Below are 19,004 nucleotides of genomic sequence, written 5' to 3'. Positions count from 1 at the left end.
CGGAACATTGTTCTTTCTGATTAATTTTAAAACAAAACCAGCCTTCAGGGCGTCACTCTTGAGAACCGGGGACCAGAGGCCAGCACAGGGTGGAAACGGGAGGGATTTACCTTGACCTCCACCTCCAGCACCCTTCCGGTGGAGCTGAGGGCAGGTGGGGATGTGGTCTTTGTTCTGCACCTTCCGCCTGGGTTCCCGGGGACCGCTGGAGCCGTGTTGTCCTGGGAACGCCAGCAGACGGTCCATGTGAGAGAAAGTGTGCCTGAAAGATGGCCTTTTCTGGGCGACCACGCTGATCTGCCTTCCGGGGAAGAGGCAGCGGAGCTGGGTTAGGGCTCAGCAAGGGAGAGACCAAGCAGGATTCAAACCCATATCCGTCTGACCCGCCTGCTTCCCGGCCCGTGGAACCGCTATCCCCTGACTCTTCCCATCACCAAAGCCACATTTTGTCCTGACCGTGCAAGTAATTCAAGAGCTGGGGTGGAAGTTTTCTTCCTTGTGAGCTTCTCCTCCTTTTGGATGACCACATCTCCCCAGAGAAGCCGCCGGACTGGGGTCCCCCTGCTGCCGCCAGGAGCTGGGACGATGGCCCAGTGGATGCTGGCAGGGCCTCCGTGGCAGGCTGTCCCCCGAGAGGTGAACCTGGAGTTGGAGGCAGGGAGGGCCGCTGCACCCGGCAAGACGCTGGGATGGACCCTGAACGCTGAACACTGAACGCCACACCACAGCCTGCACCGAAGTCCGCTGACCTTTCCTGCCCCCCGCGTCAATACCGCATCAATGATCAAGGGGAACACCAGGGAGGGCTCAGTGCACAGTGGGCCGTTTATATCTTGGTGCCCAGGCTGCTTCCAGGGTGGCATTGGCAGGGCCGCTGAGGGAGGTGGGGGCAGCTTTAAGCAGTTTCCTCACCTTGCTGCCGAATCAGAGACCTTCTTTGCCTGTTTACAAGTGTGAAAGGGGCTTCACCCCTTCTTTCCGAGAGGCCCGGCCTGCTTGATTGTGTCTACAGGAGCTGTGTACACTAGTAACAGTGTCACTAATGGCTGCCTTCGAGTAAATGCTTACCGGGCGCCAAGCATCTTATCCGCTGCGCTGAGTCCCCTACTTACGAATGAGTTCCGTTCCGAGAGCACGTTCGTAAGTCCAATCTGTCATAAGTCCGACAAAGTTAGCCTAGGTACCCAACTAACACGATCGTCTATATGGTACTGTACCGTAATAGGTTTATAATACTTTTCACAGAAATAATACATAAAAAACAAACACACACAAAATAAAACATTTTAGATATTGCAGTACAGTACCTTGAAAAGTACCGTAGTACAGTATAACAGCTGGCACACGCGGGCACGTTCGCATCTTTGAAAGTTCGCAACTTGAAGGTTCATATGTAGGGGACTTACTATATTGCATCAGACCATCAGGGTGGCCCTCCCCTTTGTGCTGGTCAGACACCTGGTCACTCGTCCACCTATGTGTTCACTGATCCATACTTTCTGCAGTGTTTATCCAACATCTTCCCTGACCCGGGCCCTGAGCGAGGCTTACAAGTGAAGGGACTTGACAGGTGACCGGCAGGGGGCAGGACCAGGACCCCAACCCGGGACGGCCTGGCCCCAGCCCTGCCTCTCAGCCTCCTGGGCTCACACTTGCCGAGTGTCTGCCGCCTTGGCAAAGGGCAGGCATGCGAGTGGGCTTGGGGAGGCAGCTGGGGGTTCCACGTGGGCCCTGTAGGCGGCTAGGGGGCAGGTGGTCCCTGATGCCACTCTGGCTCCACTGTCCCCCAGGTCAAGGAGATCCTGACGGCCCTGGGCCTGCTCTCTTGCACCAACACGCGGACCGGCAGCCTCTCGGGCGGCCAGAGGAAGCGCCTGGCCATTGCGCTGGAGCTGGTGAACAACCCTCCGGTCATGTTCTTCGATGAGCCCACCAGGTAAGCAGGAGCCATGGAGGCAGGACGCCTGCCCTCCCTGCCGGCAGGAGGGGATACCTCCTGAATCCCCTCGCCTCCCTGCGCAGACCCAGCCGGGACACTCTGAACGCGGGGTCTGGTTGGGGACCACAGGCATCTCACGGTGCCCTTTGCCTTGCAGCGGCCTGGACAGCGCCTCCTGCTTCCAGGTGGTCTCCCTGATGAAGGGGCTGGCCCAGGGGGGGCGGTCCATCATCTGCACCATCCACCAGCCCAGCGCCAAGCTCTTCGAGCTGTTCGACCAGGTGCGTACGCCTTGCTTGATCAGCCCGGGGAAACCCAAATCCCGGTGCTCACGGCTTCCCCTTAGTTCATTGGGGTGTCTTCATTTCTGAGTGGCTTTAAGTGTTATGTTTCTTAAGATTTTGGCTCTATAAGCAGCTCAGGGGCAGGACCGGAGGGGGTAGAAGAGTTGACCAGTATCCTGTCTCTGGGGCTGGTGTCCGGCTACGGGGTCTTGGGCGGGTCACTGACGTTACTGAGGCTTCATTCCCCACCCCCTGGTGACAGTGGGGGAGTACTTGCCATACAGAATTAGATAGCAGGTTGTGATATCTGGACAATATCATCTCTTTTATAAATCTTAGGTTTTGATACTATCGTGAGCAAAAAAAATGTCCCAAGGCATGAAACGTGTATATAGCTCCAAAATCTTTCCTAAGCAGGTGGTTAGCATGAAGGGGAGAAAGCAACATCATAATAATTCCTGGTCGCATGATATCCTCTGTTTTCCCTGACTTATCATGGATTTCCCTTTGAACTTTGAGTCCTTGGGAGGTAACATAAAGCTCTCCTGAGAGAGAAATTGATGGATTGATGGATGGGTGGGTGAATGGCTGGATGAATGTACAGATGGTTGGATGGATGGATGGATGGATTGAGAGTGTCTCTTGCTTTACAGAGGAAGGAGGAGTTGATGTTTCCCTTCTCCGTACTTTCTTCCAGCTTTACGTCCTCAGTCAAGGACAGTGTGTGTACCGGGGAAAAGTCTCAAATCTTGTACCGTATTTGAGGGATTTAGGTCTGAATTGCCCAACCTACCACAACCCGGCCGATTTTGGTAAGTAGAGCCATGACCAGCTGGAAGGAAAAGAAAGGGGGTCTTTTTATTCTTGGTGGGTTTCCGCTTTTACCTGAAGCCTCCACATCAAGAATTACTTGAACGTTCCACAGATAGCTCAAGTGCCACCCTGAGGTAGAACTTTTAAGGCCGCGTCAAAAGAGGTTTCGTTTCCTCCAGATAAAATACCTGGGAACTACAACAAGGGGGGAGACCTTGCACCCCCCTCACCTTCTCTTTCTCTCGAGCTCATATTCACTAGACCACCACGTGCTCAAACAGCCTGACCCAGTCCTAGTCTCTCCCTCCGCCACTGTATCTGGGGTCCCTTCCTGGCCATCGCATCCTGCTGTCCTGGCACTGCTATAACAAAGCACCACGAACTGGGTGGCCTAGAGCAAGAGAAACTGCATTTGATCACGGCTCTGGAGGCCAGAAGTGAAGGTGTCTCCAGGGCCAGTCTCCCTCCTAAGGCTCCGGGGGAGGGGCCTTCCTTGCCTCTTCCGGCTTCTGGAGGCTCCAGCATTCCTTGGCTTGTGGCCGCATCCCTCCAGTCTCTGCCCCTTGTCTTCACACGGCTCTTCTCCTGTGTGTCTCTGTGTGTCCTCTCCTCTTACTATAAGGGCAGTCTTCAGATTCAGGGCCCATCCTAAATCCAGGATAATGTCATCTCAAGATCTATAACCAGAAAATTACACCTGCAAAGAACCTTCTCCAAATAAGGCCACATTCTGAGGTTCCAGGTGGACGTGAATTGTGGGGGAACACCCTTCAATCCACCATAATTCTCCTCCTTGGTCTCCTGGTCACCGGGCTTTCTCACTCAGTTGTTTTACTCTCAAGCATCCAGACCCCGCATTCTCTACATGTCACCTCCCAGATAGTGTTCCACAAGACGCTGTTGCTGGGAACTGCTTCTCTCTTAAAAGAAGGGGCTCTGACGAAGCAGGACCAGAGTGCCGTGAGCTGGAAGGACGTGGGGGCCGAGGGGGAGGAAGAGGAGGCTTGAGCGTCTGTAAAGGCAGGGATGGGTCAGGTTGATAGCTGCCCGGTCGTTCAGGAGAGAGGACAGTCGGGGACAGGCGCTGCTGCACAGGAAAGGGCAGTGAGGTCCGTGGCCTGTGAAGAGGTGAGAACCTAGAGAGAAAGATGACAGGAGAAGGAACAGAGCACGTGGGACTGCAAGGAGGGCCCAAGAAGGGGACGGTGTGCCTGTCCGGTGGCTTCTAGACCCTCAGTATCACACCTGAGAGGGTGAGAGATGAGGATGGCTGTTTGGAGGGTGGTGAGTGTGAGTGACCAGCAGAGTGGTCAGTGCTGGCTCGTTTGGTGTCATTGATCGTGACATTCTGGTGAGGACAACCTCTCCTGGTGTGTGACCAGACGGAGGACGGCTTAGCCACCCCGGCTCAGGAAACAGACGGCTGGTTTTGCCAGAGGGGGGGGTCCCTGCGGGCTTTGCATTAGCAAGAATCTTATGCGGGTGAGGGGCTGGGACCCACACCAGGAGGGACAGGATGGGGGAGAGGAGAGGGCAGGTGGGAGGGCAGGAAGGAACAGCAGTCATCAGGGGGAGTGTGGACCCAGGAGAGAAGGGGCAGCGGGGGACCTTGGACACTTTGAGGTGCAGAGGCATGACACCGGGGCCAAGGAAGGAAGGTGGAGGAGATGGTCCCTGGGGATCTGAGAGGTGGGGCTGGTGGTCCATGATCTCGACGTCCCCAGGACGCCGAGCGCACTCCCTCAGGACCCCCAGCACTTCTCCTTGGTCCCAGAGAGCTGCCACAGCGCCCGTCACTCACCCCCGCCCGGGGAACTGCCTTCCCAGCAGGAATCTTGCCTCCTTCTGCCCTCCTCCCAGCTCCAGCTCTGGTGCTTGAATGCCCATGGCCGGCACTCAGTAAATATTGGACAGATGAATAAGTTAACAGATGCATGAGCTCATGACTTCCTGGGCTCCCCGACATCAAATCCGTATTTGCGTTTTCAGGCTCCTGATGTGATAAATGGCCTTGCCTGGGCGTTTAGAGCCAAAAGAACATTGGTCACTAAATGACTTTTATCATATCATTCGCATCATCACACAGCTTCTACATAATCAGTTAAAATTATTCCTGCTAGATTAATGATTTTGTTGCAAAGCAAAGAGGCCCACCTTTCACATGAGCGATGCCTAGGGTGACCCTGTCTGTGTCTCATGGTGCAGTCATGGAAGTCGCGTCCGGTGAATATGGCGATCAGAACGGCCGCTTGGTGAGAGCTGTCCGGGAGGGCATGTGTGACTCTGACTACAGGAGAGAGCCCGGAGGTGATGGCGAGGTGAACCCTTTTCTTTGGCACCGGCCCTCTGAAGAGGTAAAGCAGGCAAAACGATTGAAGGGGTGGAGAAAGGTAATGCGAAGCCCCAGCCCCCAGCAGCGCTGCACACCCCCTCGTGCGCCCGCTGCATGAGAACTTTTCTTAGCTGAGAGGGGAGGCGTCCCAGGGCTGGGGTCTCACCCCTCCTCCCTCCTTGGTGTGTCCTCAGGACTCCACTTCCATGGAAGGCTGTCACAGCTTCTCTGCCAGCTGCCTCACCCAGTTCTGCATCCTCTTCAAAAGGACTTTCCTCAGCATCATGAGGGATTCGGTAAGGCGGCCTCCGTGGCAAAGGAAGCTGTCGGGTCATTTCCGGGTTTTCATCCTGCTTGCACTTTCAGACTATTCTTCCATCTGCATCCGTCAGCTCCCTGTGAAGCAGTAGTAACAAACACTCCCCAGATGCCAGTGGCTGGGACAGTAAATACTTATGTCTGGTTCGTGTAACGGGTTGTGGGCCATGGCCTTGTCCCACGAGTCTTCTCGTCCTGGGACCCAGAATGGAGGACCGGCTCCTTTCTGGAACATGGCAGAGGGAAAGTGCAGGAGAAACCACATGGCAGCCCTTACGGCTCTGGCTCCCGGAGGGAAACGGTCACTGGTGTTCACATTCCGCTGGCCAAGGCTGACGTCGGGGAGTGTGTTCCTCCCTCCGGAAAGCTCCGTCCGACACAGGGCATGGTGGGTGGTGCAGACACTTACAAGAAGGAGTTGGTGAAGGATTGGGAACCGTGACAATATCCACCCTTTCGAGTGGATGATCCGACAACCTGTGTAGGGGGCTGAGTGCCCAGGGGCCTCTGGGACCCAGTTTGAAAGATGTAGGGGCTGGTAGCCACCAGGCGGAGCTCTGCAAGGGTGGGCCTGTCACGTATCCATTCTTTGCCCCCTTCACCACCATCGTTGTCCCTTGTCCTCCCCGCTGAAGGTACACTGCCCTCCCTGGTTTGAAGGGGATTTCACAAAGGAGAGCAATTCTTTCTGTTTTAACGGCAGTAAAAGGCTGCCGTGTGTGTGTGTGTGTGTGTGTGTGTGTGTGTGTTTGTGTGTGTGTGTGGGCACGCACGCACGCACGTGTGCTGGTTTAGGGTCGGGGGCTTGTTTCGTGCAGGGAAGGGGCAGGACAGAGCTTGTGACCCGCCTTGGCCGCTGCCTCTGGGGGCCTTGGCCGCCTTGTTCTTTCACTGTCCGCCTTCGGACTTCTGCACACCTCAGTGTGAACCACGTCTGTCCCCAGGTCCTGACACACCTGCGGATCACTTCCCACATTGGCATCGGCCTCCTCATCGGGCTGCTCTACTTGGGGATCGGGAACGAAGCCAAGAAGGTCCTGAGCAACTCCGGCTTCCTTTTCTTCTCCATGCTCTTCCTCATGTTTGCAGCCCTCATGCCCACCGTCCTCACGTGTGAGTGTCTGGCGGACCCCGTGCCCACCTCTCCCTCCTTATCTGCCGCTGAGGCCATGGCTGGCTTGGCCACGAACACATAGCGTCTTGTGTTTTTAAATACCGTTTTCTTCGTTGACAGATGTAGGTATTATTGTATTTTCTGTTAGACAAGAAAATACATACTATATTTAAGCCAAAGGAATGAACCGCTAGGAAGTCCTGTAAGCCTGGTGGAAGGCTGAAGAGACGTTTTTAACCCCCTCCCGGCAATGCCTCCTCCTTAAATTGCCCTGAATTTCCAAGAGCAGCTTGCGAGGTCTTGTCCAGGAAGGGAATCACATCGTTACAGTTACTCAGTGAAAATAAGGGCGACCGTAGACATTTGTACCCATCACTACAGTGATGCTCTGCACTTGGACTCTCCCCTTCGTGACGCTTCCGTTGTAAAAATGATTGGCAGTTTTTCCAGACGGGTCAATCATTTCACACCTTTCCATTCAACCTTAATGTACTTTGTAAGTACTGCATGGTCCACAGGGAGGTGCAGGACAGGTTGGGGCTACAGAGGGCTTGGCAGGAGACCACCTGTTTCTTTTGTTGTTGTTTTTTTTTGCGTGACGTGGGCCTCTCACTGCTGTGGCCTCTCCCGCCGCGGAGCACAGGCTCCGGACGCGCAGGCTCAGCGGCCACGGCTCACGGGCCCAGCCGCTCCGCGGCATGTGGGATCTTCCCGGACCGGGGCACGAACCCGTGACCCCTGCATCGGCAGGCGGACTCCCAACCACTGCGCCACCAGGGAAGCCCGAGACCACCTGTTTGAGGTGGTGATCCCGCTGTGATGTCAGCCTGACCCTTTCCATTTTCCCGTCCCCTAGTTCCCCTGGAGATGGGAGTGTTTCTTCGAGAACACTTGAATTACTGGTACAGCCTGAAGGCCTACTACCTGGCCAAGACCATGGCTGACGTGCCCTTTCAGGTATGTGAGTGGCAGTGGCATGATGTGAAGAGGGGCAGGGGTTCTCCAGTACCCCCCGTGGGGGAGAGGAGAGTACGGCTTCCGGGAGAGGGTGACAGGCCCTGTGTTTCCAGATCATGTTCCCCGTGGCCTACTGCAGCATCGTGTACTGGATGACGTCCCAGCCGTCCGACGCCGTGCGCTTCGTCCTCTTCGCGGCGCTGGGTACCATGACCTCCCTGGTAGCGCAGTCTCTGGGCCTGCTGATCGGAGCCGCCTCCACCTCCCTGCAGGTATCAGCTGAGGACACACCACAAGACAGGCCTCGCTTCTCCACCCTGGCCCGTGCGACCGGGGCTGTGGCTCCGGTGGGGCTCAGCACCCCCACCTTGTGACCCTCCTCCTGATTCTGCCCCAGGTTCCTAGTCTGGCTTCAGTAGGTCGACTGACCCCCAGGGAAGGGATCGAGTGGTACTGGTTTCTCAGGATGGGCAAACTGACAGCAGCAGGTGCCCTTGTGTGGAGCTCGGGGCACACCAGCTGCTGGTCTCAGTGCTTTCTGAACATCAGCTCATCGAGTCCAAGCACACCCATGAGTTACGTGCAATGCTCCCCATTTCACAGATGGGGAGACTGAGGCCCAGAGGGGCAACATGTTTTTGTCAGAGTCACACAGCCGGCTCAGAGGCCAAGCTCTCAATGCCTACGTTTTGTTGCCCCTGCGGGATCCACTCAGCTGTCCCCTAGACACCCCCCTTTGCACCCCATGCTCCCACCCTCCTGAGCCCCTCCAGGTGTCCCTTCTGGATGCCTGGTACCACCCACCCCCAACCTGCCAAACCCGCTGCGTTTGCAGTTTCTGCGCCTCTGGGGCTTCCTGGTGCTCAGGCCAGTCCGACCCTTAGAAGACGAATCCAGAAGCCTGGGCAGTCAGCACCACCGTGGCCTTCTGACGCCCCCCTCCCCGGCGTGTGATGGACTCCTTTCTGTGTTCAGAGCCTCTGGGCCGTACCCTCATCTGTGGCTGGGAATAGCGATGGCATCCACCCCACAGCCGAGCCGTAGAAAGTGCTCGGCCCACACCAGCTGCAGTCAGCACCCAGGGAATCGCGCTCCCGAGCCTTCCTCCCTGGAACACGCTGACATCAGGTCCTGGGACGCTGTGCCTCTCTCCCAGCCAAGCACCCTCAACCACATGTCCAGCATCGTGCCGCCCCTGCTCTGTGGGGTTTCTACTCTTTCTCACCTTCTGTCCCCTCTGCTGGGCCTCTGGGCACAAGCCCCAGCCCCTCCCTGTGCCAGAGACCAGCCAGCTCGCTCCCCAAACAGGGTGCTTCTCTGCACCGTCCTGGCCCTGGTGTGACCCGTCCTGAAGTCTCTGGCCCTTTGCCAGCTGCTGGCGACCGTCCAGAAACACGGGCTGTGGCCTCCGGGCCACCTGGGGAGGAGGAGGTAGATGGGAGTAAGTCCCCTTTGTGTCCCCTCTCAGGTGGCAACCTTCGTGGGCCCCGTCACGGCCGTCCCCGTCCTCCTCTTCTCAGGATTCTTCGTCAGCTTCCACACAATCCCCACCTACCTGCAGTGGATGTCCTACATTTCCTATGTCAGGTACATGCGGGGGCACCTTACGCCTCAGGGACTTTAGGACGACAGAGGGAAGGGACTTGGGGACGTGCAGAGGCTCACAAAAGCCCCCTGTTCGCTGTCAGCTAGACGACGGCATGTTTCCTGGATCCTGAACCCGAAGAGTATCGGTGCCTTTTGTTTTTTCCTAGTTGTGCATGCCACACACACACGCATGCTCGTGGCTCCGTGTCCAGCGTGCCTCGGAGCGCTGCCTTGCATGTTTCCATCTCTTAGCAACTTCATTCCTCTCTGGGATGAACAAGGTTCTGAACCCGTAAAACCTTAATAAGAAATCCAGTGGCAAACAGGTCATGTTTCAAGCATCTTAATGTTCTTGAACAAGGCAGTTCTGGTGCCTCAGCCCTTAGGCGATCAGATTTCACGCTCTCGACGCAGAGGTGCTTCGGCACGTCGGCCCTCGGCAGGAGAGGCTGGTCGTTAGAGCTTTTCTCCCCAGACACAGCCATTCCACGTGACAGCCAGGGTCCCCGGTTGTGGACAAGCTTGTCTTTTCTAGAATGTCAATTCAGACCCAGGTCTATTGTTCCGGAGAACAAAATCAAAACAAAGCACTTGTACAGAGTTTCAGCCATAGGTGCACCTTCCAAGACCAAGAAATCAGAAACCCGTGTCTTTCTTCTCAGAATTAGCGTTTTTGTTCTGATGATGCAGGGCTGGAACAGAATGAAAGGTGATGCAGAAATGTTTTATTTAAATGCTCCCCAGTCCTTGGAAAGCTATCGGACCCTTTATTATATTTAACTGTTAAAAAAAGTATGATTTCAGAAGTAATCAAAGTGTTTTTCCATTCGTATCACCCCTGAACAATACCTACTCTTGGTTTTTTTGGGTGGGTTTTTGGTTTTTTTCGTTGAGACTTTGGAGGAAACAAAATTGGAAAACACATCGTCAAGCCATTGAATGGATTTATCTGAGGAAGCTGTGGAGTCGTTAGGAAGTGTTCCAGGGAGAAAGATCTCCGGGGAGGGAGGGGAGCCAGGCTGAGGATGGGGGGATGGTGGTGGTACCTTACCCTCCGCAGATGTGGGCAGAGGCAGGGGGGAGGGTTCCTGAGCCCTCCTCACACTGGCACCTCCTTCCTCAGATATGGGTTCGAAGGGGTCATCCTCTCCATCTATGGCCTCGACCGCGAGGACCTGCACTGTGACATCGATGATACGTGCCACTTCCAGAAGTCGGCGGCCATTCTCAGAGAGCTGGACGTGGAGAACGCCAAGCTCTACCTGGACTTCATTGTCCTGGGGATTTTCTTCATCTCCCTGCGTCTCACTGCCTACCTTGTGCTGAGATACAAAATCCGGGCAGAGAGGTAAAGCACTGGAAAGCCAGAGAGAGGAAAATCGGACACAGTGGCCAAGGGCCACTTGCAGAACCTGCGGCAAGCCCGGGCCCGAGGACACAGACACTCCTGTGACCCAACCCCTGGGACCACATTTGGTTGTTGGGCGTCCAGTGCTGGATGGACATCGCCGCCCTGCTGGGTTGGGCCTTCTCTCCATTACCCTTTCTAGCTGTAACTAAGAAGAAGAAGTAGAAAGGTTTTTTTTTCCACGTGCAGGATTTTAAAATACCACCCCTGAGGCAGAATTTAAAACTGCAACAAAGCTGGTGACGAGAGGGTTCCTCGGCAAAATTCTTCCTTCTGACCAGGGAGCTCTGGTCCTGGACTGGGGATTCAGGCAGCTTCCTGGGAATCCCTGTGCAGTCAGACGTCCAGGGGCAGAAAGGCAAAGCCAGGAGCGATTCCATTCTGTGACTAGTGTTTTCGTAGTTTCACCTTTCTACGGTTTGTCTCTTTTTCCAACGAGGTCATTTTCCAAGCCAAAAGTCGATAAATTTCATTCATTTCCAGAAACTGTACCTTTTTAGTACTTGGTGAAGAAAATTATTCAGGGTAAATATACTTTGTTTAGAGATGAGAGGGGTTTGATTTGATCGCTGAGCTGGTCTCATTTACAGACAGAACTTGGGAAAGACACAGAAGCCGGCTCCAGGTTGAAGGGTGACCTTGGAACCGTACGCACTAAGCCGTGTGGAAATCTTTTAAAGTTACACAGAAAGGTGTAAGGTGAAATTGGCCATCTCTTTCAAAGTCTTTTATTTTCCCCGTGCTTCTTATTTTAAGCAAAATATATTGGGTTTTTTTTTCTTCCTAACTTTCCAAGCACCTTAATTTTGCCTAAAAAAAAATTCTAGAAAATCAATCCTGTTGATTTTTTACAAACATTTCTCTTCCCTGACATATCACATCAACTACCTCCACTGAACCTGGGGAAGCTGGGCTTAGAGAAACTCCAGGTGTGAACGTTGTGCAGGTGTAGCCCGCAAAAGTTGCGCTAACTGCACAGGAGGGAAGATGCTGAGATTTCCTGAGAATCCAAGGCCTTTGCCAGAAACTGGCGAAGACTTAGTGTGGCCGAGGCATCTGGAACTCCATCACATCATGCACTGAGGGCCGTGGGAGAGTCCGTCTCCCACATCTGGTTTCCATGGCGTCTCAGCGGCACCTTCACCTTCTCAGCGCCGGGCTAGCATAGTCTTTCCAGACCAGAAACTCCTTTCCAGTGATACAGTCGCATAAGTAAAATCCCTCTAGCACAGGAGCAGTGGGCACGTCTGCAGGGTAAACGGCCTTTGAATTCATGGCGGGCGCCCGTGTGCTTGTTGGCGGCAGTATGACCCCAGTGTGGAAGGGGACTCTGGCCAAAGAAGGTCCTCGGAAGGAAAACGGAATCGCTTTCCCCTTCTAGAATGCCGTGAACCCGGAATCCAGGTCTCCTAATGAAAGACTGTATTTTTTGTGGACAGATTCATTCATGTCCTTGAGCCCCAGTTTCCCCACCTGTAAAGAGCAGCACGAGATCGTCCTCAAGGTCACGTTCAGCTCTGAAAGGTTCTGAGATTCCTAGGTTGTGTTCCAGAACTTCTTTTTCCTATTTAAGAGAATGAGGAAGGTGCAAATTTCAGTCACATGCATTTGATTTGCAAGTTCTTAGAGGCCTCTTTTTCACCCTCAGATCCCTTTTAGTAAACACAATTGAGGTATTTCAAATGTAATTTTACGTTTGCCTGTTTTACACCAATGTGGCGTTGCCTTCCAGATTAAGTTACTTAACCAGGGTCAAACTTAGCCTTTATAAAAAGTCTTTATTCAGTTTCAAGGTAGACTTGCCTGTATGAATGTCACACGTAGGAAGACACACGTGGGAACAGCCTGGTGAAATAGAGAGTTGGGAATAGGAGAAGTCCTGGACCATGCCTCAGAATTACATCAGCTGAGGCCACTGTTGAAAGATTTTTCCCTCCAGGTGAGTCCTTCCAGTCGTGGGTCTGTGAGCCCAAGAAGGACATGCACACGGGTATTTTTTCAAGGATGCTACCTGGAGTGCGGTGAGTACACTGAGGTCACCACCGCAGGATAATCTGATTCGGAGCACCTGAGGCCGTATCCAGTGAGGATGTCGACCTGGAAAGCTGCTTTCATCAGTCTTCAAGTGTCAGCGATGCCCCTCGCTCCAGCTCTCTCACCCTAAACCCTCGGCAGCATAGACCCAGACGCTGCAGTTTGGGTCTCCAGATGCTTCCCCTCTGCTTTTTGCTATAGGGAAGATTGCATTGCTTATTGCAATGGCCCAAGAAAACATGCAAGCAACTTGTTGATTTTATTTTTCTAAGTAGGTGCCGTTAAGAAGTGTGGGGCGGGGGGCGGTGACGTGCTACCTTTCATACGCTGGAATTTAAACCAGGCCGACTTCCCAAATCTACTTCTTTTAAGTAATTTCTGAATGTAATGACTCAGATCTTCCTTTCGTCTGATCGCGCTTCTTCGTTTAGAAGGACGGAGGAAACGTCGGATGAACGATGTGCAGCCTTTGCAGTTGTTAGTAGAGAAGGAAATGGAAGTCCAAAGAATATCACTGTTACATGGAACTGGGGAGAGGAAGGGCCTCCGCTGGGTCCTAGTGCCCGCTTCGCGGAGGCGTCAGGGCCTGGGTCTGCTGACCAGCCCTGTCTCGGGAGCCGTGCTCCTCTGTCCACGTTCATAGCATTTTGTGCCTCCTACCCTTGCTGGGTATCAGCTCGAGAATTAAATGCTTCAAAAGCTCCTGTGTGGGTGACATGGGAAGGAAAGAAATCAGGTAAACATTTTACATAGAAGATGCTGGAATCTGATTGTCACCTTGTGGGGAGGGGCTTCAGAACCAAGAAATAGGACTTAAGCTTTTAGGTAAAAACTCATCCTGGAGACCCACAAAAAGGTCATTTTCCCACCTAAGAAAGGCACTGCCAGGAGGTCAGGGGCAGGCTGAGTCCACGGGGTAGAAAGCCCGCCGGTGGGTTCACTGAGGAGAGAACAGCTTGGGCCTCAGTGCCCCGAGCATCCTTCCTTGCCGGGTGGCCCGGGAGCTGGCTGGATGCCTTACCCACGCCTCTGTTCACTTACTCAGCAGACGTGTGTTGACCCATCCCTGCATGCTTGACGTGGCCCAGGCACAGGGGCTTGGAGCTCAGAGCGGGCTCGCCCTCCAGTGCTGGCAGGCCGCAGGGTATCTTGTTCTGCAGACGCAGGGGCTTGGAGCTCAGAGCGGGCTCGCCCTCCAGTGCTGGCAGGCCGCAGGGTATCTTGTTCTGCAGACGCAGGGTGCCGACGCTGGAGAGGGTCCGTGAGGCCCCGGGTCCAGGGCCGGGAAAGGGCCCACGTCGGACCCCAAATTCTCTGTTTTTTGTTTTGCCGTATTGCCTCCTGTTCATAGTGTGCGAATGTACAGGAAAACACTTTGCGAGGTCTGAAATGCAATACTAGGTTAGCTCTGGACTTGCTGTCATCAAACGGACAGCTGAGATGGGGGGTAGCCTGTGCCCCTTTCCTCAACTGCCTGGCGTAGGGGTGTCCCGAGCTGGCCTGGGGGCCCAGCTTCTTACCCCCCGTCTCAGTGGAGAGGTGCCTTCCTCTGCCTTCGCTCAGCCTTAGCTTCTTAACTCAGCGCACCAGTGGGCTGACTGGGGCCCGAGAGGGGCTGGTGTGTGTGTGCGCGCGCATGCGTGTGTGCCTATGAGTGTGTGCATGCACACACGTGTGCACACACACGAGGGCACGTGCCAGCTCGATCCGGGTATGTATCTCATAGTATTATCTGTGGTGTTTCTAAATCGTCAATCGTCCTTTACTGCAAGAAAGAAAGAGAACCTTCCCTCACCTCATGCCTGCCGAGCAGTTGGTAAAGTGTAGTCAGAACCCACTAAGTCTTTCAGCAAATACCAGCTCAATTGGAATGTGACAAAAACCAAAACAAAACAACCCAGCAGGGCGGAGGGTGGTGCAGCGTGTGTGGCTATAAAGTTAGATGCTCTGGAGAAATAAGACTGCTAATAAAATATTTATGTAAAACTTTTTACCTGTGTTCAGTGTTAAATACTTCAGATTCAAAACTGGCTTGAACGGTACCAGGCAAAGGGGAATTTTAGGTTGTATTTGGAACATCTTCGTTGTACGTCTAGCGTGGGTTCTGGTTCATTCCTCAGTGTTCTGGTTCAACACCCCACTGTCAACAGTCACCCTTCTCTCTCAGTAACTTGCACGTTTTAGGTTGAACTGTCTTAAAGTTTTGTGTTTTTCCTCCGCTCTCCAGCCTCGTCCCCCATCTCTTCCCTCTTGTTAATGTCGGCCGGGGCTTTAAGAAATGCCCGGAGCCCAGATGCACGGGCCCCACGTGTGCCGCCCTTGCCGTGGTCCCCGGGGACACGGGCCCTGGGTGGGAGGACCTAGGAGCCGGGCGTAGGGTGTTGTCTTAGCTCAGCTCTGGTGGGTGAACTACACTGAGCCGCGCTTCCGAGAGCAGCGCGCTCAGGGCCAGGCTGTCACCCCCGGCTTGCATTCCTCCTCAGGGACACAGGGCAGAATGCGGTGCTGGGCCAACTCCCAGAGTTCACGGCCCCTGCAGTCCCGCCAAGCGACAGGGAGAGAGGGTGCGGGGAGCCTCAGCGAGCACCCTGGGGTGGGGCAAGCTCACGAGGCTCCCTCAGCCTCCTCTCTGCACCCCTCCTGCCCTGCGGACCCCGCCCTTCTTCTGTGCAGCCTCCATTAAGGTCATGGTCCTTCAGGTCCGGGCACTGGGCCTCCTGCCTCAGGGAGATTCCCTGGAGTCTGCCAAAGCCAGATGTTCCTGACGTCCCTGTTGGCGCGCCTCCCTGGGACCAGAAGCAGGAATACGTCGGGGAGCCCCGCACCCCCATTGCACAGTCCAGTTTTCACACCTGCAGGCTCCGCTCAGCCTGTGCTGAAAACCCAGCCTCCTGGGCAAGAAGTGGGCGTGAAGGTGATGCGCTCACGCCCATCCTTCTGCAGGCCTAGCCTAGGTTTTCTGTTAACTAGCGCGTATCCTTCCCTTCTCCCCATCTTTAAGGAAACGAGGGTTTAGCATCAGCTTAATTTTTTACGTTACCTCTGAACAGTCCACTTGGAATCATTCCTCAGACTGACATTCTGTGGCCTGCTCGAGCGGACCCTGAGGTCAGCCAAGTCTACAAATGACTAAAGTGAGCACAGGTCAGGCGCAGAGCTCCTGACCCCCTCCCTGTTCTCAAAAGAGTCCCGTGGTGTCAGAAAGGAGAAAGTACCCCAGGCACACTGGCCATCGCATTCTGTCCAGCCAAGGGGTTATCACCGGTGGGGTCATGGCTTCAGGGCTTTTCCACAATATAATGACCATTGTAAAGCTGAAGGGAAAGGAACAGAAGCACAAAAGTGCCCTCGTGTTGTCACAGGCTGGGCGGAAGCCGAGCCCCGCTTTGGGAAGGAGGGTGGTGGGATGTGCGCACACAGCTGGAGGGCCCGGCCCACCGGTTCCCAGGGAGACACGCCAAGCCAGGGACGTGGCCACAGGAACGTGTGAGTTCGTCCCTGGGGTTCGTGGTTTGACCCAGATGTTGGAAACGGCATGAGCCCAAGACACACGAGCGAAAAATAGCAAAGCCGGAAGCGATTACGTTCAGCTGACGTTTTCTCTCAGTGGCGTGGCCCCATCCCCCGCTTGGTGTGTCTGAATAAACGTGAACGAGAACCCTGTTGATCACCTGTGGGTGCCTTTGGCCTGTACTTTGCACGTGAATCTAACCGTGGCCGTGATGCTGTATACAGTTAAATGGTATCTCCTCTGTCCACTGATGTTCGGACATCTGATTCTGGGGAACTTGTAAGCCACCTGCTCGTCCCTCTGCAGGACGGGAGTCATCCCTCACCTGCAGCAGGTGCCAAGGTGAGCTGGGACGGAGACGCTGAGGCTTGGCTGGCAGGCGTCGGAGTGGTGACGTGTGACCCTCCCTGCCACCTGCTTGGGGGCCAGTTCTCAAGTCCCGCAGGGCATCTCCTGGAAGGAGGGTTCGGGGAGCCCTTGTTGCCAGCCACTGGGAGGGGAGCGTTCTTTCATCTCACCTGCCGTGAGGTGACTGTCCAGCCTCAGCCCCTTTCTTCCATCACAGCCCTGGATCAGCGTGGTGGAGCTTTCGAGAAAACAGTGTTTACCCAACAGGGCTTTGCTGAAGCAGAGGAAGCAGCAGGCTCGTGCATTTCTTGGGGAGAAGTTATCAAACCGACCTCCACGCTTGAGGCCCCAGCACGTGCTCTCTTGTGCTGGGTGGAATGGATCTGGCCTTGAAGGGAAAGGCTGAAAGTCATGGGTACCTGGGTCAAGGTTAAGGTCCCTATATTCATGGGTTCCTGGACATCCGAGGTGCAACCTGATCTGAAAGGTACCACGGTTGGTTTCTATGTCAGTGGCCATGGTAGATATTTTGTTTTTATATCTTTACATGTTTTCACAATTCTGTCATCACGTACCTTGGGGGGTCTCTTTTCCACAACCTTTGGAACACAGGTTGCCCAAGCTTCATCATAAATATCTCATTTCAAGTCCTCGGCCAGTGAAAGCTGGTAGCCGAAGGTCCTACCATCCAAACCGCTAACAAAATGGACCACCCACCCCACACAAGGAGTTTTCTGTTTCTCTAGTCAAATGCTCCCTGGGGAAGGGGGTGACCAGAAATGAGTTTCTCCATGGAATGAGTATGTTTCAAAAGTGAGCGTGTGTAGCTGACCCCCTCACCCAGGTTTGTTTTTCCTTTGCAGACCTAGCGGCTTAATACCTGCTCGTAGCTGAGTCTGAATCGCTGCCTTTTCCTTAACGGTTAGCTAGTTAACATTTTTCCTCTGTTCTTCCTTCCAAAGCAAGAGTCAATGCAAATAACACTTTGAATCATCGTGTAAAGATGTGCATATGTCTGTATATCTAATGCGTAACTATGTAATGTCTGGTTTTTATAACGCTGTGCGGATAACCTTACATTGATTTAGCCACGTGACTTTAGGAAGTACTGTGCTCGCACGCTGGGAGAGGTGTGCACTGTCCCAGGTGAGAACATCTATACATACGTGCACATGTATGTGTGTGTGTGTGTGTGTATATATATATATATATAATAACAGCGGCCCCCTCGGGTACTTGTCTCCTTGGCTGTTTCCCTCGGGTCTATTGGAACATAGGCCCGAGCAGACCCTAACGTGTGAGCTTTCTGACTCCACAGACCGTGGTCCTGCTTGTATATTTCTCCAGAAATCTCCTTAGAAAATTTGTACGTGCATTTTTTGCAGATTTGAACACTGTTTTCTGAAATTAGATGCCATTTATGAGAATGTGACATAAATCAAAATAAAGCATATCGCTCTTTTCAGATTTCTGTTTCTCTCTCTGGTTTGCTTTTAACAACAGCAGCCTGCGGACCAGCGGGAGAATTGGGCCTGGGGTCTGACGGAGCCTGTGGGGAATTTTCTCATTCTTGCATTGCCCTCTCTTTTAATGAAAAGGTTCCTCTGGTAGGTGTTATAATGGCTTTGGATGAAATTGGGAAGAAAAATAAGAGTGACGGGGGTGATGTGCAAGCCCCCCTTGTTAGGTGATGTGGTAGCACAGGGTCAGGTGCCTTTTATATGTGGTCTCATTTCACTGCCATCCTTGGGGCCAGCGTGTCACTGCCAGCCCATTTCACGGGCCAGGGAACTGAGGCTCAGAGAGGTTAGACAAGTGGCCCGAGGCAAGTGGTGGAGGCAGAATGCAGATGGTGACAGTAGCCAGGGAACCGGCGCTCCGGCCCCTGCTTCGCACTCCCTCGTTTGGAAGAAGACACTGAGAAACTGACAGCAAAGAATCCATCGGGTCACAGGAAGTGGCCTGGGGGAGTCCGTCCCCCACACCCAGGGGAAATTTCTCCCAGACGCTTTGCTTAGGGTAGGGTGATGGGCGAACATCCCCAGGAGTCAGCTTTGGGGGTCTTTGTGCTGTTAGGGCCCCATATGGGTCAGCACTGGAGTTCAGGCATCACTCTGGGATTAATCACCCGAGTGTGGCCGTAATGGGGTTGCACTAGGTTACCTTTGTCGGTGTGGAGGAAGGTGTGCGTGCAGGGACAGGACAGAGAGAGAAACCTGGCTCCTCCGTTCCTTCTCCCTGCCCAGGCTTCTCTGTCCCTGGACGCTGTCTTGTGCTTCTGAACCACCTGCCACCTTCCCCGCTCCTTCCCCGCTCCTTCCCCGCTCCTTCCCCGCTCCTTCCCCACCAAAATCCCCAC

At 54.1% G+C, this 19,004-nt stretch overlaps 1 protein-coding gene across 4 annotated transcripts in view; it reads left to right on the top strand.

Moving 5' to 3' along the window:
• Positions 1–18,088, top strand: part of ABCG1 (ATP binding cassette subfamily G member 1) — a 63,997-nt gene extending 45,909 nt beyond the window's left edge. For 2 of the 4 annotated variants that reach the window (XM_030835477.2, XM_060297768.1), the window contains 10 exons: positions 1,791–1,936; positions 2,097–2,220; positions 2,921–3,035; positions 5,242–5,426; positions 5,563–5,664; positions 6,631–6,799; positions 7,657–7,757; positions 7,871–8,029; positions 9,226–9,344; positions 10,468–18,088. In XM_030835477.2, coding sequence (XP_030691337.1) covers positions 1,791–1,936; positions 2,097–2,220; positions 2,921–3,035; positions 5,242–5,426; positions 5,563–5,664; positions 6,631–6,799; positions 7,657–7,757; positions 7,871–8,029; positions 9,226–9,344; positions 10,468–10,696 — 1,449 coding nt within the window. In that variant the 3' untranslated portion in view covers positions 10,697–18,088. The remainder of the gene's footprint in view (positions 1–1,790; positions 1,937–2,096; positions 2,221–2,920; positions 3,036–5,241; positions 5,427–5,562; positions 5,665–6,630; positions 6,800–7,656; positions 7,758–7,870; positions 8,030–9,225; positions 9,345–10,467) is intronic. The other 2 variants (XR_011377405.1, XM_030835478.2) reach the window with 2 other exon arrangements.
• The last annotated feature ends 916 nt before the right edge of the window (positions 18,089–19,004 follow it).

The sequence above is a fragment of the Globicephala melas genome, chromosome 4 (assembly GCF_963455315.2).
Source record: "Globicephala melas chromosome 4, mGloMel1.2, whole genome shotgun sequence".
Classification (NCBI taxonomy): Eukaryota; Metazoa; Chordata; class Mammalia; order Artiodactyla; family Delphinidae; genus Globicephala; species Globicephala melas.
Note: the sequence above shows the minus strand (reverse complement) of the source record. Positions and strands in the feature narration are given on the sequence as shown.